At 40.4% G+C, this 16422-nt stretch overlaps 2 protein-coding genes across 7 annotated transcripts in view; one reads left to right on the top strand and one right to left on the bottom strand.

The window, feature by feature from the left end:
* The window catches only part of itga11a (integrin, alpha 11a), a 75311-nt gene extending 69161 nt beyond the window's left edge, over positions 1–6150 (top strand). For all 6 annotated transcript variants that reach the window (XM_028584034.1, XM_028584042.1, XM_028584056.1 and 3 more), the window contains 7 exons: positions 127–217; positions 369–482; positions 1145–1228; positions 1319–1429; positions 1603–1698; positions 2754–2867; positions 4894–6150. In XM_028584034.1, the coding sequence (XP_028439835.1) occupies positions 127–217; positions 369–482; positions 1145–1228; positions 1319–1429; positions 1603–1698; positions 2754–2867; positions 4894–4971 (688 nt within the window). In that variant the 3' untranslated portion in view covers positions 4972–6150. The remainder of the gene's footprint in view (positions 1–126; positions 218–368; positions 483–1144; positions 1229–1318; positions 1430–1602; positions 1699–2753; positions 2868–4893) is intronic.
* Positions 6151–14388: 8238 nt separating this feature from the next.
* On the bottom strand, positions 14389–15976 carry rxfp3.3a2 (relaxin family peptide receptor 3.3a2). Its single transcript, XM_028574539.1, has one exon. The coding sequence runs from the start codon at positions 15897–15899 to the stop codon at positions 14757–14759; it is 1143 nt and encodes a 380-aa protein (XP_028430340.1). The 5' UTR covers positions 15900–15976; the 3' UTR covers positions 14389–14756.
* Between the last annotated feature and the right edge of the window lie 446 nt (positions 15977–16422).

Raw genomic sequence — 16422 nt, 5'->3', positions numbered from 1 at the left:
GCGGATACTGTAGCTGGAATTGTTATCATTTATTTGACTTCACGACATATGCTTTAAAGCCTGATAAATGGACAATAATATATTACTCACATTTTATTTGTTCATGTTTATTTTGTACTTCAAAAGGGATTCAAATCAGACTCGATATGAGATCAAATCAGATCTGGAACTGGAGGAGCCAGGAGTTATTGGTCCTCCTTTCAACTTCACTTTCCAGGTGAGAAGCACTTACAGTAGCATCACTTGAATTTACTGTACAGGAAAACACTGCTTGGAAATCCGTTCATTCATTGGCTATTCCCACTTTTCCTTTGGAGGAGCTGGAGCTTAAAAATAATTTACACAATTTACTCCTTGTTGTCTCTCAGATCCAGAACCTTGGCTACTTTCCAGTAAAGGATCTGCAGCTGAATATTGAGATCCCTGAAATGACAAAAAATGGGAACCAACTTCTGCAGATATCTGACGTCTATATTGACCAGGTGAGTGTGGAGCCTCAAAAATTGACTGATTTTAAAGTGAGAATATGTAACTTTTGAAAAAATAATAGCACACTCTTCTTCTGAAAAATTACACGTTTAATGTGTAATTGATAAAACTGCTCAGTTAAATAGTTGCCAAGCTATGATTGGACAATCACGGCACAGTTCGAGGTAGGGGTTTAATTAGTTGGCTGAGTTCCTCTTTGCTTGTGCAACTATTAGATTATGTTAAAGCACGTAACATCTTTAGTGTATGTAGTGGGGTGCTACTGCTATTTAAAGAGCTAGTGCAAAAATAGTTTGAACTCCGCACACATAATACTTTATTGGCAAACTTAATTATTTAGGGCCTAACTAAAGGAATATTTTAGAAATATGCAAAGTAAGACAGCTTTAGAAGTGCTGGTGCGTTGTTTTTTTAGTTTTTTGGACAAAGTCAGGCTGTTCCCTCTGCTGTCAGTCTTTATGCTAAGCTAGGCTAACAACGTCCTGACTTAATCTCTGTACTTACCATACAGACATGTGAATGATGTTGATTTTCTCATATCTCCCAAGATGTTAAACTTTCTTAAATTCATTCTTGGTTTGTATTGCACTCTTTCTCTGCAGACATAAGGTTGTCACAAACTAACAGGTATTTTCACTCTCATGTCACACCTCAGAGAGATGGTACGCACTGTTTACCACCTCAGCATGTGGCACAGAGCAGGGCGTCACCTGAGGACCTTTCACGCTTCTCTCGCTTGGTAAACCAAACTCATTCCCAAAATAGTATTTTTATTTCCAACTTGGTAACCTTTTATCATCTTAAGGTTATGTCTGGTTTCCTCACACAGAACCGGTCCAACACTCTAACTCTGCCGATCCAATGCACCGTCACTGTGGCCTCCTACAGAGAAATTGCAGTTAGAATCACAGGAGCACTACGAATAGATACCTTACACACAGTGAGTATAAAAAAAAAGCATGCATTCATAAAGTAAAAAATCCCCTAGCTTCTTAATAACACACAAGCATGACAGTGATTCTGCTTTGACTCTGTAGTGATGACAGATTTGTAGTCTTTCAGCTTTGTGATGTGTTTGTGAAAACTGGCAGCATGTTTTGATTTCCTCTCCAGCTGAAGTTTAAAATCCTGGAACTGGGAACCAGTGCATCAGTGGAGCTCCCCTCCTCCAGCCCCATGTTTTTACATGAAGAAAGGCCTGTCAGACATGTGAGTCAACAACAAGTGATGCTGTAAACTGCCTCTGTCCTGGGTTTGACCCGACTCAAATCTGAACTCATAATAGCATCATCATTTTAACAGATTTAGCCTCTCTCTGATATCTATCATATCCATGTGTGAATACAGTGTTTTGTGCTTAGGGAGATCAGTCTTTAAAATGTATTGAGACTTAGAATGGTCTGAAAGTATACAAATAGTATAGTATCTTTAACGCTAAACAAGAACATATTTTGCTGCTGTGACAACCTTATTAAAATATATAAGTGGTTTCTGCTACAGTTGAGCATGGCACTGGATAACTGAAACTGTGAAGAATCAGACACCAAAGGTTGGTATTGGAGCACATGTGTTGTGTGGTGCTTAGGGACCGAAAGGACCAGCGGCACAACATGTAAAAGTCTATACTCATACACTAATCTTTGCTGCCATCTGTTGGCCAGTACAAATAGTCATACAGTTTCTCTTTATTAGGCTTTTATGAGCCAATGCATACTGATGTCTTTTTTGCTTACGTAAGCTCTAAATGTATTATTAGTGTAAACAGGGGAATGGATTTTTGTGATAAACCTGCTTCTAATATGTGCTGCAAGTCTTCCTTTAAAAAGATATAAATTAAGAAAGAAAGTTTTCACTCCTGTTTCAGGCCAATTTCTGAAAAATGGTCATTGTTAATTCTACATATGTACACATCTTTGTAAATAGCCACACATTTCCATGGGCTGAATGTAACTACAGTAACAAATGTCTGGATTTATAATTTAATATAATCATCATCATCTCTGGGTGCATTATCACTGCCTGTGAATGTCACAGAATGCTTCATCAGTGCTTCATCTTTAGTGTTTCATCACCCACTTTCATACATTTACACATGGGTACTTTATGTAAAATGTCTGAACATTATATTTTCATTTTTGCACAAGATGAACAAATGAACTCTGCATTGTAATGCGATAACCTTAGCTGACTGAGTTCAGTGTGTATCTAAAAAAATAAATGAGAAATGTTATTCTGATTTAAATGTCAGCTTATCTCGCCCACAGATAATATTGGAGATCAGAAAGGAGGGAGATTACAGAATCCCTAACTGGATTATCATTGGAAGCACGCTGGGAGGACTCTTATTGTTAGCCCTGCTCATTCTCGCTCTATGGAAAGTAAGTCAATCATATTGTGCATATTAATAGTCAAGATATTGTATTTTTGTGTCTTTGTTGAGACTAGCAAAGATCAGGTGTGCCTCAGTACTGCTGCTGTTTTTAATCTAAAGTAGGTAGTATCTTATTATTCTACTACCAAACTCATTTAGCTTTCCTGAAGTTATCTGAAGTATTTATAGGCCCTATTTAAACCTAAACTGTAGTCACAGCAGTACTTTAGTTTAGGGTTATGCTGCCACCCTCTGGTAGAGATAAAATAATGTCTGTAATCAGAGATAGACTAACACTGAAAGTAATATTATTATTATATTATTAATTGACAGACTATCACAGAATTTCAGTATAAAATTGTGTTTATATAGACAGTTATTAGTTGTGCCTCGTATCTTGAAAAGAAACATTTAGCTGCACTATTATCCAATGTACAGTATACCCCCTAGAGAAAGAGAAAAATACAATACATCAAACGGTTAAACCACGTGAGTTCCCTTCATGTGCATGTTTTCTAGTTGAAGAAATATTGGCATAGCTATAATGTACTGTATGTAGAAAGAACCTCATTTTGCAGCAAAAGGTCTAACAGTCAATTAAGGCAGCCTCACAGTCATGGTCAACACAAGAGCCATTGACTGAAACACACAATCTATCTCCGGGCGACCATAGATCATAAATATCATGCTTTTCTCTGGAGCAACGCTTTGGGTTAGAATTGTTCATGTTCACAATACGCTATTGGCCTCTTTACACTTAGAAATAACAAATATACATTCAGACAGCAGGTCCTTTCACCTTTTTAAGGCAAAGCAAGGAGGTTTGAACATTGAACAAACTGAAAGGCCGTGCACACTCATGGTAAACCCACACAGGTGATTTTACTTATTTTTGCTTATTGATTATAAGTATTAAGTAGTATTATTGATTTTAGGACTGCGTCGATGTCTGCAGTTTGATTAACATCTCTCTAGCTTGTTGCACCTGTTTGGGCTTGACAAATGACACCTGTGTCTCTACACAATTTGAGCAGAGATCTAATCAGTTACAGTATCTGAAAACACCTGTGTGGCTCTGCAGGGTCATAAACAAAAGAGCATTTGAGAAAAATATCACTCAAATTTACAGGAAAATGTATATTTTATAGTTCAGGTGCATAGCAGCTACATACATTTACTGTCTTTACTGTGTTTGGTTCTGAAGCTGTAAATGCTATAGAAACACAACTTCATATTTGTGACAAAGAAATCTTAATTTAAAGTCCATTTACGTTGCCTTTTTTGGAGCTTTCAACCGCCTCATGGATCTTCATCACATGTAAATGGCGTAGTTGTCATCATATGAACTAAGTGTGAAACATTGGTCGCCTAATAACACCTCAGCCAGTTCCATTCACTGATTGAAGACTGTGAGATGCCATTTAAAGCTCAGAATAAAGCTGCTAAATAGACCTTAGTCTCGCTTTGCCAGACCTTCCTCTACAGCACTGCGGAGGAAGGTCTGGCTAGTCCACACAGCATTCCGCAAAGGGAGAAAGACGTCCTCTGGTTTATTGGCATTTCTTTAAACCAGTAACAATCCTCTTGGGCGGTGCTAAGCGCCCGACAGAGCCATAGTGCCACTGCAAAATAGCCTCGGGAAGGAACTTGTTTTGGTGGAACGTGTACATTCAAAGGCTGCTTTAGTCATGCAAAAAAAACAGGATTGGACAGATAGTCTAGCTAGCTGTCTGGATTTCCCCTGCAGAGATCTTAGGAGCAGTTAACCATAGTCCTTATAAATCGACCAGAGTTTAAAATTACAACACAAAGAAAGCGGAAGATAACCGACATCCAGCTGAAAAGAGCGTGATCCGGCAGAAACGGAGCAATCCCAGAAGTGGAACGTCGTGGATATAGACTAAATAGACCTTAACTTCAGATGATTATCCCACAAGCTGATCCCTTGGGCACAAATAAGCTTTCATGCACAGTCTTGTTAGGCTGTACCTCTTGTCTAATTTCTCTCGGTTTTTAACTGCTCTCCCTCCCAGCTCGGCTTCTTCCGGAGGCAGAAGCGGAGAGACGAGGACGAGCAGGAGGCAAACGGGACAGTAGCCGAAGAACGGTAACGCAGGCTGAGGGCCCCCAGCAGACAACTTTTCCACAGGGGACCCGACACTCAGGGACCATCCCACCTCCCCCTGCTCCTTAACACCAAAGTGGCGCCACATAGACAGCTCCGCATGACCGCTGAAGCAAAGCTTGTTCAGTGCACTGGATCTGTCCCACGCAACGACCCCTGACCCCCATGAGTCAGCACTGTCACACTCACTTAGCATCCCTGCACTGTTGCGGCATTAGGGCCTTCTTTGTCTATGTATTCACTGCCCTCCTTGTCGAACCTTCACAGATCTTTGAGCTCTCGTTTTCCTAGCTTCAGGCTGGAGCTCTGGGGCTTTTAACGGTTGTTAAAAAAAAAAAAAAAGTAGAGAATAGAGCGAGCTTTGATCGATCTGTCCCAAGAATTTCAGGCCACAATTTGCCCTTGAGGCAAGCGTTAGCCAATCACTCTTTTGTCTCCTGATGTGTATTTATTTAACTCTTATGGTAAATTTTGAAATACATGAAAAACCTCAAGGGTGACTTACCACCCAAAAGCTACCGCAAATGTAAAGTTACTATACTGTATATTGAATTCGATGTTTAAAAGATTTTATCTGCAACATGTTCAGCTCACTTGCATAATAATTTATGTAGAAACAAAACTAAAGTTGCCAGAGTACAAAGATTCATGATGTTTAACCTACAGAGACGTTTACAGAGTTTCTTAATCTTTTTCTACAGAGGAGAATCTTCTAAACCTGCATCCGGTCTTAAGAGTTCACTGCTTCTCTTTTAATATTTTCATCCTGGAAAACATTAAACATTTGATGCACTTTTACTTTGTACAAAATTAACTTGAATTTTGTAAATAGTCATGTACCTTTTTATACCCTTTCAAATATTATAATGGGTTTCATTATTTTCCACATGGTTTATGGCATTACTTTGTAACTAAGGCAACAAGGCTTTGTGTTATTGAACCTATTATGAGACATTGCATGCCTTTTAACATGCACTGCATCAGAGCAAAAGGATGTGCATAAAATACTGCAGGCAACATGGATTTCAACAAAGTCATTCTCATGAAGAGCTGTAACTAAAGATGAATCCAGTAAATGCACATTGCTTACAGTATGTCCGCACTTTCCTGGTGTCTGGTGACGAATGTCAGTTTGTCCTGTTAGATGAGGTGTGAAGAGCTGTAATATGCCTACAAATTAAACATTGTATATGTCTATCAATTAATTAATCGATCAACATTTATTTACAGCAACCACCAGGTATCCAAAGTGCTTTACATGAATTAAAAAGAGTAAAACATAACATACAGTAAAATCAGAAAGGAATAAAACATGCAGTAAAATCTGAAAAAGAATACATAAAAATAGGAAGAACGGAAAATGTCAACGCTACTATGTATTAAAAGCCTTTCTAAATAAATAAGTTTTGCGGTTGAATTTTAAACGAGCTACATCTGTTATAGTGCGGATGTCAGGAGGAAACTTGTTTCAAAGTCTCGGTGCTGCAATTACAAACGCGTGATCACCCCACAGTTTGAACCTCAACATTGGGACTTCTAAAACCAGTTGATTGGATGATCGCAAGCAATGACGGATTTTGTTTTCATGAAGGGTTCAAATCTCGGACAGATATGCTAGAGCCAGGCCATTAATGGCCTTAAAAACTAACTTTCGATTCTAAAACACCAATGGAGAGTGTAGAGAACGGGGGTAATGTGTGCGCACCTGGAGGTCATCGGTAAAAATCGAGCAGCAGCATTTTGCACAAGTTGAAGGCCGGAAATAGAAGTTTGATTGAGCCCAACATAAAGTATATTACAGTAAACCAGCCTTGAACTAATAAAGGCGTGAATTGCCTTCTCTAGATCACGCCTGTGTAGGAAGGGTGAGACTTTGGCCAGAAGACGGAGCTGGAAAAAGCTAATTTTAACACCATTATTAATCTGTTTGTCGAATTTTATGGTACTGTCAAAAAAATCAACCCCAGATTTGTAACAGCTGGCTTAACGTACAAACCACCAACTTTGAGCCAGGTGCGTTTAACATGCAGAATTACCAAAAGAAAATACACTGAGTTTTTTATCCTCATTCAAATGAACAAAGTTTTAAGACCGCCACAGCTTAATACATTAATAATATATAATAATATATATAATTAATATCATTAATACAGTTAAGCAGAGAATTAAGCGTGTCACTGTCATACATTTGCAAATCATCTGCGTAACAATGAAATGATTGACACGGTTTTGCCGGCCTATAATTGCCCCTAAAGGCAACATACATATAAAGAAAAGAGGATAGGGCCAAGAATGGATCCCTGTGGTACCCCACAGGAGAGAGGAGCAGGTGATGAGGAGAGGTCACCGATCATTACAGAGAAGCTCCTGTTGGCCAAATAAGAGCTAAACCATTCAGGGAGGCCTGGGGAACCAAGAGTGTTGTTTAATAAAATCCTCTCAATTAATCTGATACACAGAGAGGACGTATTTTCAGAATCCCAAGGACCAAATCAAAACAAAGTTGGCAGCCTGTCAGCTTTATTGATCGGATACATAATATGTCATAACTTGGGAAATGGGTTAAAAATCCTTTAGTGGACAAAATATTTTTTTTCATCCGGGTGGTTTTTCTAAATTAGAAGAGTTTTTGCTGGTCACCGAAATACCTTCAGAAAACCGTGACGTTTAACTATCTTTTAGAGAAACCAATAGTTAAAACTGACAAACTGGGGCCAACATTAGGTGGGAACTGTGAAAACTAAAATAAGTCTTGGCCTCTCACCTGAATTTTTGTTGAATACTAGCTAGTGCAAGAATATAAGATCTCATCTAAATAAAAATATTTAAGCAAATGTTCAACATTTGGGAAAATACGCTCACTCGCTTTCTTACGAGGGTTAAGAAGATTGATCGATAGGCCCCACTGCACTGGAGAGTGGTATCGATCTTCTCATCTCTGCCAGAAAGTGAATAAGCACACTCACAAGACTCACAAGAGACAGATTAAAAAAGAATGTCAAAACCAAAGTAGCAGGGGCTGAGATATCCTGACTGCTGGTTCTTAGTATGGGTCAATCTACAGTCCAGAAACAACAGATCCTACATTTCTAATCAACCAATGAATTCACTGAACAGGTCCTTGAAACTCCAAGTCCCCACCGGCTATTTTCTCCGACTTCAAAAAGATCCTTACAGGATGATTACACTGACCTTTATGTGTACAATCTGTGGATTGCCCTTTTAACAAGAAAACAATGATTTCTGTAATGCTCTTTATCCACCAGTAAGGGACAGTGTTTTTATGGAGAAATCATTAGACAGTTTGACTAGACTTTATTTGCTGTTTAGTTAGCAAATAAACAAAGTGTATGATGATATTTGTGATTTTAAATATAAATATCTGTAAACTGCATTAACTTTATGGTTATCTTTGAAACACTTTTATTGAAAATATTTTTGAAGATTGACTTTACCTGATGCATGTCAACAGCATCAGAACATATGCATTCCAATTTTAAGGTTTTGTTGTATGATGTGTAGCTAAATATAATATGTGGCTTAAAGCAAGGTTTTTAGTGAAGAAATAAACTGACAGGTGTGCCACACAGGTACTTTAATAGTTTAAACCTTAAGCATTGTTTCCAGCAACACAAAGAATAATTTGCCTTCAAGCACAAATGTGACTGTTTTGACAGTTTTTTTTGCTTTTTTTACCTACAGTTTTAAATTACATCTAAAAAAAACAAAAAACTATGAAGACAAATGGTGTTGTTTGGTTGAGTGAAACTGAGTCATTTATGTTCAGGTATGCAGGTTTGATTCAGTCAGCAGACACATGCTGACCATCTGCCGCTGACAGTGCTACGATGAAAATATATTGATCCATGAGGGGGAAATTAGAATGTTGCAGTTGCATATGTAATACGATTCAGCAAGATAAAAAGGAAAAGCAGCCATACAAACAGAATAGGTTAGCTATAAATCCATGCATACAAAACACAGTCAATTAAACTTAAGTAATGTGAGGTTATGTAAACATGCTGCAGAACATGTTACAGTATGGACTGAGGGGTGAAAAAATAAAAAAGGCCACCAGCTGTGTGTGGTGGGACTCCAGCTTGCATAAAGTTTTTCTAGCATGTAGGGCAGCATATACGGCACTGCACAGCATCTTCTCAATTTTTTTGGCGGGCACCAAGCCAACCATCTCAGCATAATCCTCCTGGTGTAGCCTACATACATCAAATTAATCTATTGCCAAAGCAAATATTACGAGGATAACTGAAATATTCACACATCTCAGCTGAAGTATATTTATGAAAATATATATATATATATACACACACACACACACACACACACACACACACACACTCTACTGGTCAAAAGTTTTAGAACACCCCAATTGTTCTAGTTTTTTATTGAAATTTTAGCAGTTGAAGTCCAATGAATAGCTTGAAATTGTACAAAGGTAAGTCGTGAACTGCCTGAGGTTAAAAAAAAAAAAAGTAAGGTTTCCCAAAACTGAAAAATAATGTACATTTCAGAATTTTACAAAAAGGCCTTTTTCAGGGAACAAGAAATGGGTAAACAACATAAAGCTGTTCTGCAGCAATGAAGGTTGATCAAGCTTTGAAAGTTGGTGCTACCAATTCCCACAGGTGTTCCAACTTGTCTGGATTACTTACAACCCCCTCTGTTTGTATAAAAGTATTGTTGGAACACAGGATTTTGCAGCGCCATGCAGTACCCTCTGGTATGCGCATAGTTGGTCAGGGTTTCTTCCTACAGCAAGATAATGACCCAAAACATAAGTCCAAGCTATGCCAGAACTACCTTAGCAAAAAAGAACAAGGTGGTAAGCTTAAAAACATGGACTGGCCAGCACAGTCACCAGACTTAAACCCCATTGAGATGGTTTGGGATGAACTGGACAGAAAAGTGAAAGCAAAGCAACCTACAAGTGCTACACATTTATGGGAACTTCTGCAACAGAGTTGGGAAGAACTTTCTGAAGAATATTTGATTTCCATTGTAGAAAGAAGGCCACGAGTGTGTTCAGCTGTTATATCTGCCAAAGGGGGCTAATTTGATGAGTAAAAAATGTAGAATACATTTTGGTTTATAAATTGATTCCATCATTTCTTATTTAACTTCAATTATTTTTATATTCTTTCATTTCAGAGTACAATAAGACATTGAACTGCATGAATTTCAATAACAACCTGGAAAAAATGGGGTGTTCTAAAACTTTTGACCAGTAGTGTATATACACATTACTCACAAAAAGTGAGTAAGGGATATTTGACTTTCAGGGAAATTCATGGAAAATGTAAAAAGTTCAAGCTACAGTGGTATAATATCATGAAAGTACGGCATTTAAGTGGAAGCATGCAATGGTGATTTCCTCATCTCAAAAAAAAATTAATGAAACAAAAGCCAACAACAGTGGTGGGTATACCACAACAAAAAATGTCAATGTCTTAATAACTTGTCATGTGCCCTTGAGCATTAATTACAGCTTGACAACGACGTCTCATGCTGTCTACAAGTCAGGTTATTGTCTGCTGAGGCATGGCATCTCACTCTTCTTGAAGGGCAGCCCTCAGGTCATTGAGGTTCTGGGGTACAGAGTTACGGGCCTCAACACGGCGACTCCGCTGATCCCATAGGTTTTCTATGGGATTCAGGTCTGGAGAAAGTGCAGGCCACTCCATTTGAGGTACCCCAGTCTTCAGCAGCCGTTCCCTAATCATGCAACCTCGATGAGCTGGAGCATTGTCGTCCATGAAGATGAAATTAGGCCTGTGTTGTTCATGTAGGGGCACAATGACTGGATTAATTATGTTATTCAGGTAGTATGGGCATTCAGAAAGTGTAGGGCAGTTCTGTATTGACTAGACACACCTGCCCACACTGTAACACCATCACCACCAAAGGGTCGTCTGGCGACAACAGCGGCTGATGCTCTCCTTGACGTCTCCAACATCGTTGGCAAGCCATCTTTTCTGCTCAATGTGAATCGACTTTCATCAGAGAACAGCACTGAGGCCCACTGGTCCCTCGTCCAGCAAGACGATGACGCCTGTGCCTGGTGGTGTGGTCAGGTACCCTTGCAGGTTATCCAGCACGCAGACCACGCTGATGTAAACGGTTTCGAATGGCCTGACGTGACACTTGGGTGCCTCTCACCTCCCTTAAATGTCCCTGGAGTTGAGTGGCATTCATCATCCGGTTCCACAGGGCACTGTTCACAATAAAGCGGTCATCAGTGTGGGATGTGGCCAATGGGCATCCACTTCTATTCCTTTCTGTGACTCTTCCAGTCTCTCTGTATCTCTGTTGCAACCTGCTGATGACACTCTTACCCCTTTTCCACCAACAAGAACCAGGTGCTGGTTCAGAGCTGGAGCTCGGGAGTTGGTTTGACTGACGCGCCTCCAAAGAACCGGTTTGCTTTCCCACAGGCTAAAGAGCCAGCACAGAGCCAGGTCTTACGTCACTGTATACGTCTCATCTTTCCCAGCAACGTTAGCGCGGCGGCGCCAAACACAAACACACCATCAACAATGGCAGACGTTGCTTTGCTCTTGATGTTCATGGCTTTGCGGACCTACATCGGCATCCAAACTCGGCGGATCCAACGTGTTCACGCGGCTCGCCTTTATAGTGCAAGAAAGCAGCTTGTTTCCTCCTCTGACCACTGCTGTTTTTGTTTAATCACGTCCATCGTGTTTATCTGCTAATTCAAAAATGGCAGTCACAAGTTTCTGTTCATCTTGTTGGTCACGGTAACCCCGCCCCCAGCCGCTGACGTAAGCGGTTCTTACTTCTGGCCCAGCAATGATTTGGTGCTACTTAAGAACCACTTTTACTGGTTCGGAGCTGGTGCTTTGGTGGTTGAAACACAAAGAACCGATTTGAAATTAGGCTCTGGCTCCGAACCAGCACCAGCCCCGCCTTGGTGGAAAAGGAGTATCTGTGACACTCTAAGCTCAGTGGCCACTTCCGTCTGAGAGCATCCTGTTTGAAGCCTCACAATGGCAAGGTACTGTTGATCAATTGGTAGGTGTCGTCTTGGTCTCATGATGTTGTTGTGTTTTGAGTAGCGATGCTGTGGTGATGTGTGAAGAGGAAATCCGCTTGACACTGTACTTGATCATAAAGGTTTTATTACATCAAGTTTCCAGCATCAATGACGGGTCCTGCAGGACCCGGAGAGACAAAGCCAATATGCACTCTGTCTTGCTGCAGCAAGAACATGGTTTATAAGGTGTACGTTTAGGTAACATGTTAGATAAAGTAAACAGTTGTGAGTTGGCAAGTAAAAGTCTGAGTCCCTTTGAGGTTGAGTGTCTACTCATAAAATCCTTGATTTCACTCAGCCACCTAATCACAGAATCAAATAGGACATCCTCTTCAACACATCACTCTGCTGAGAGGAAAATCATTGAACTTACATCCCTAACAGTGCTCATGATTTCTCAGCATATTTGAGCTTTATACAGACTTTAACCTTATAGGGCCAAATACCACAATGTCAAAATGTGAACAGCATGATGAGGAGGACTGTTTAAATACCAATTCTAATTGAACTCGGAAATGTATTGGTCGATTCATGGATCAAACACCTGTTGTCAATTTTGCCGTTAAGCTCCTTGTCAGAGAACAGCAAGTTGTGCAGAAAGTACTGAAACATTGAACTGTTGGACATGCACAATGAAAAGTTTAGAGAAGGTCACATTAAGTTCACCTGTAAAGGTTTTAGTGGATTTTAGGTTCATCCTGAAATTTCACCCGAAAGCCGAATATCCCTGACTTTTTGTGAGTAGTGTATATCATATTTCTATTATTATATATGGAAAGATAATGATCCTTTTACAACTACTTTCCTTGTATCAGGTAACTTTCTGCACTGTGTACAGAATATATTGTCTTATTTCTGCTTAAAGTAATGTATTTTTTATTGCTCTCCTGATATTGAGCCAAAAACATAACGTATTAAGTATTGTCTAAATGCATTACTATTGAATGATGTGAGAGAGAGGTCTAAGGATAGAGGGCATTGTATACTGTGCAGATTGTGAAGCCCTTTGAGAATCTTTGGGATTTTGGGTTATATAAATAACATTGACTTGATTTAAAAGAGTACATAGACCAACAATATGAAAAGATGTTTATAGTACTTACAGATTCCCAACACGTTGTGATCATCACTGTACACCACAGGCCACACAAAATATGACAGACAGACACTCATTAGCACACAAAGAGGGCAGCAGACTCAGCTGCCTGCAGCCAGGAGACTCCCTCAGCTCCAGGCTCTCCTGCTATGTGTTTGTTCAATAACCTGTATAGTGCACCATTGCCGAATGCCAAGCGACAGCTGGACCCTCTGCAGCCACTGTTAACCTCTCCCCTGGTTTACCTGAAACAGCCCATGTGAGTGACTTGAGCTAGTGCTGAATATGAATTAAGCATTAATAATAGTACAGGCTGCATATGATGAAAAATAGTTTGGAGCTGCTGTGTTTCATCAACAAGTCCAACACTGCATAAATGCATATAGAATTTCTTATCTGAATCTGCTGTCATCTGTAGGTGTGACATATTCTCCCACTTTTTTGTGCACTCACTGCTCAAGCGTCAAACTAAACAATACATGCATGACACTTCTCCAAGACAAAAGTTTTATTTTATTGTTGAAAGCCAAAGGGAAGACTTTTAGGAATGCAACTGTTAAATCTGACAGGATGAAAACATGTCCACATTTATATTAATTAATGGTGTGACAGAAACATCGAGTGTAAAAAATATGAATGAGAAAATATACAATATGGTGCAGTATATATACACTCTTTTTTTGTACATTAGTGGTTGACCATCACATTTTTTATGTACACAATACAGAATATAGGCTAACTATACATTTAGTCCATTAGAGAATTGACGGTGCCTCAGAATGGATTAGAAGTTAAATCTATGGCCACTTGTAATCAACCACTTACTAGGCCTACTTTAGATGGAAAAGGCAGTTGATCTACAGACAGGCTTGAAAACATTGCAGCCTTGTGATTCTGTTTTGACCTCAGAATCCATTGTAGGTCCGTCATAATATAATCCCATGTTTGTTTTGCCGGGAGTCCGTTTATTCCGCCATGTCGCCGGTTCGATTCCGCCCTGCAGACGTTTGTCCAACCCACTCTCCCCGTCTCTCTGGTGCCATGTTTATTGTCACTCTTCACTGCCAAGTGAAAGCAAGCATTTCATAACAGTAATATCACAAGGAGAGAAAAAAAAAAAGCTGCATGCAGCTGCATTTTAAAGGAGAGGAAGAAATGTAAGAGATACGCTTGGCTTTTGATTTTTATAATTAGTATTAATTCTTTTTTTTTTGGATTGTATTTTTTCCTTGGCAATAGATTTATACGTAACCCACTCTATTAAATGCAGGTTGACCTCTCTTGTTCCTGTGTTGGGTGGAGATGGGGCGTTTGAGTCAGTTTGGAAAAGTCACACTGTGTGTCATCTGTTGTATGACATATGTGTTTATCGTAAAATAAAAATTGCAAGTCATAAAAAAATTAATGCACACCCGTGTATTCATCAGTGGAATCAACAAGTGATATTGTGACAGTTGTAGAAATGAAATACTTTACACTTGTCATAGTTCATGTCATACAGTATGATGATTCTAGCGAACATATTACGCACGAGTCATGACAGTTACAGGTGGACAAGCAGGGCAAAACAAGCAGATGCATGGAGTCTTTATTTCACCAGACTGAGTTATCGGGTGTATGGCATCCTTTTCGAGCTTAAACCTTTACGGTCTATGATGGACAGCGTGTACTCTTCATTGTCCACAATCTGAAGAGGCACGACTTCCTGGGTTTCTCCCTGCGTAAAAGAGCGCGTCGCGCAGCCCTTCTTGGAGGAAGGAGTGGAGATTTTCCATATCAAACCGCTGAGCTGCTTCCTAATCTCTGGCCTCATCAGGCAGTAAAGGACTGGGTTCAAGCAGCTGTTAACGTGCGCCAAGCACACAGTGACCGGGAACACATACGTGTGCACCATGTAATATGACTTATCCCAGTCGACTGCGTTAAATTTGACCAAGACACCCCAGAAGGTGATGGCATGATTTGGCATCCAGCAGAAGAAGAAAGACAGAACCACTATAGCGACAGATTTGGTGACTCTAGACCTCCGTTTAGGGTTGCTGCTGTCCATACTCCTCTGTTTTACGAAGCGCAGGAGCATCAGATAGTTAACACAGACTATGAGCATAGGGATGATGAAGGCTATCAGTATTTTCTGGATGTGATAGAGGGCGAGCCAGTCGTATCCTTCAGGAAACTTGAGGAGGCAGAGTTTTTCACCAGCGATCACAGTCGCGGTGGAGAAGAAAGTTGTCGGAGCTGTGGCCACCGTTGCAGCCACCCACAGCACCGCGCACACCCACTTTACGCACCGCGACCTCCTGTACGTTGTTTTCTTCAGGGCCGAGGCGACAGACAGGTAGCGGGTCACACTCATGGCAGTGAGAAAAAACACGCTGGCGTACATGTTCATCACGGTGACCGAGAGGATGATTTTGCACATGGCGTCTCCAAACGGCCAGCTGAAGTCCAGCGCGGTGTCCACGGCCCAGAAGGGCAGAGTGAGCACGAACTGGAAGTCCGTCACTGCCAAGTTGATGATGAAAATATTGATGGTGGACTTCTTTCGACCTTGTCGTACCCTCATGAGGAAAAACACGAGCAGATTCCCCACCAAACCCACCGCGCAAACTACAGAGTACACCACGGAGATGAGTATCCTCAGGATGGGAGTGCTGTCCGCGCTCACATCGATGTCTTCGTAACTAAATTTCTCATCGCCAGGTGAACTTCGGTTCAGTGGTCTGCTGTAGTTAAATATGTCATCCATCTTTAAAGTTATATGGACCTGGCGTTCTGCTGCGCGCACAGGCTAAACAGAAACACAACACAGACGCCCCATGCGAAAGCGTCCCAGCTCTTAATCCCCATTCCACTGAGAGGAGTCGGCTTTTATACAGGTGTTTCGCTCATCTGCTGAGCCACGATTGGCGGCGAGACACGTCACAAGACGTGACAGAGAAGCAGACAATTACAGTGATAGAAACGAGGGTAAAGCACCCCAAATCCAGCAGCAATTGGTCTCCAGTGACAGCACGTCAGCTCATTAGGCCTGTGCAATGCGTAAAATGCACTGTCCGATGGAGGAATGACATTATTTCACCAAGAAAATGCAATTAAATTACCAATTAAGACTTGAAGAATAACATTAAACCCTCCTCCATCTTTGTCGCCTAAGCAACACCAAGATCGGTGCTCCATTGAAATGCTTGCACTTTTATAATAAATAGCATTAAGGAAGTGTATGATTATACCATCAGGGTTGATGTACAGCTTCTAAAACACGTGCAGTA

The sequence above is a fragment of the Perca flavescens genome, chromosome 1 (genome assembly GCF_004354835.1).
Source record: "Perca flavescens isolate YP-PL-M2 chromosome 1, PFLA_1.0, whole genome shotgun sequence".
Lineage (NCBI taxonomy): Eukaryota > Metazoa > Chordata > Actinopteri > Perciformes > Percidae > Perca > Perca flavescens.
This window is presented reverse-complemented; position numbering and strand designations above follow the sequence as displayed.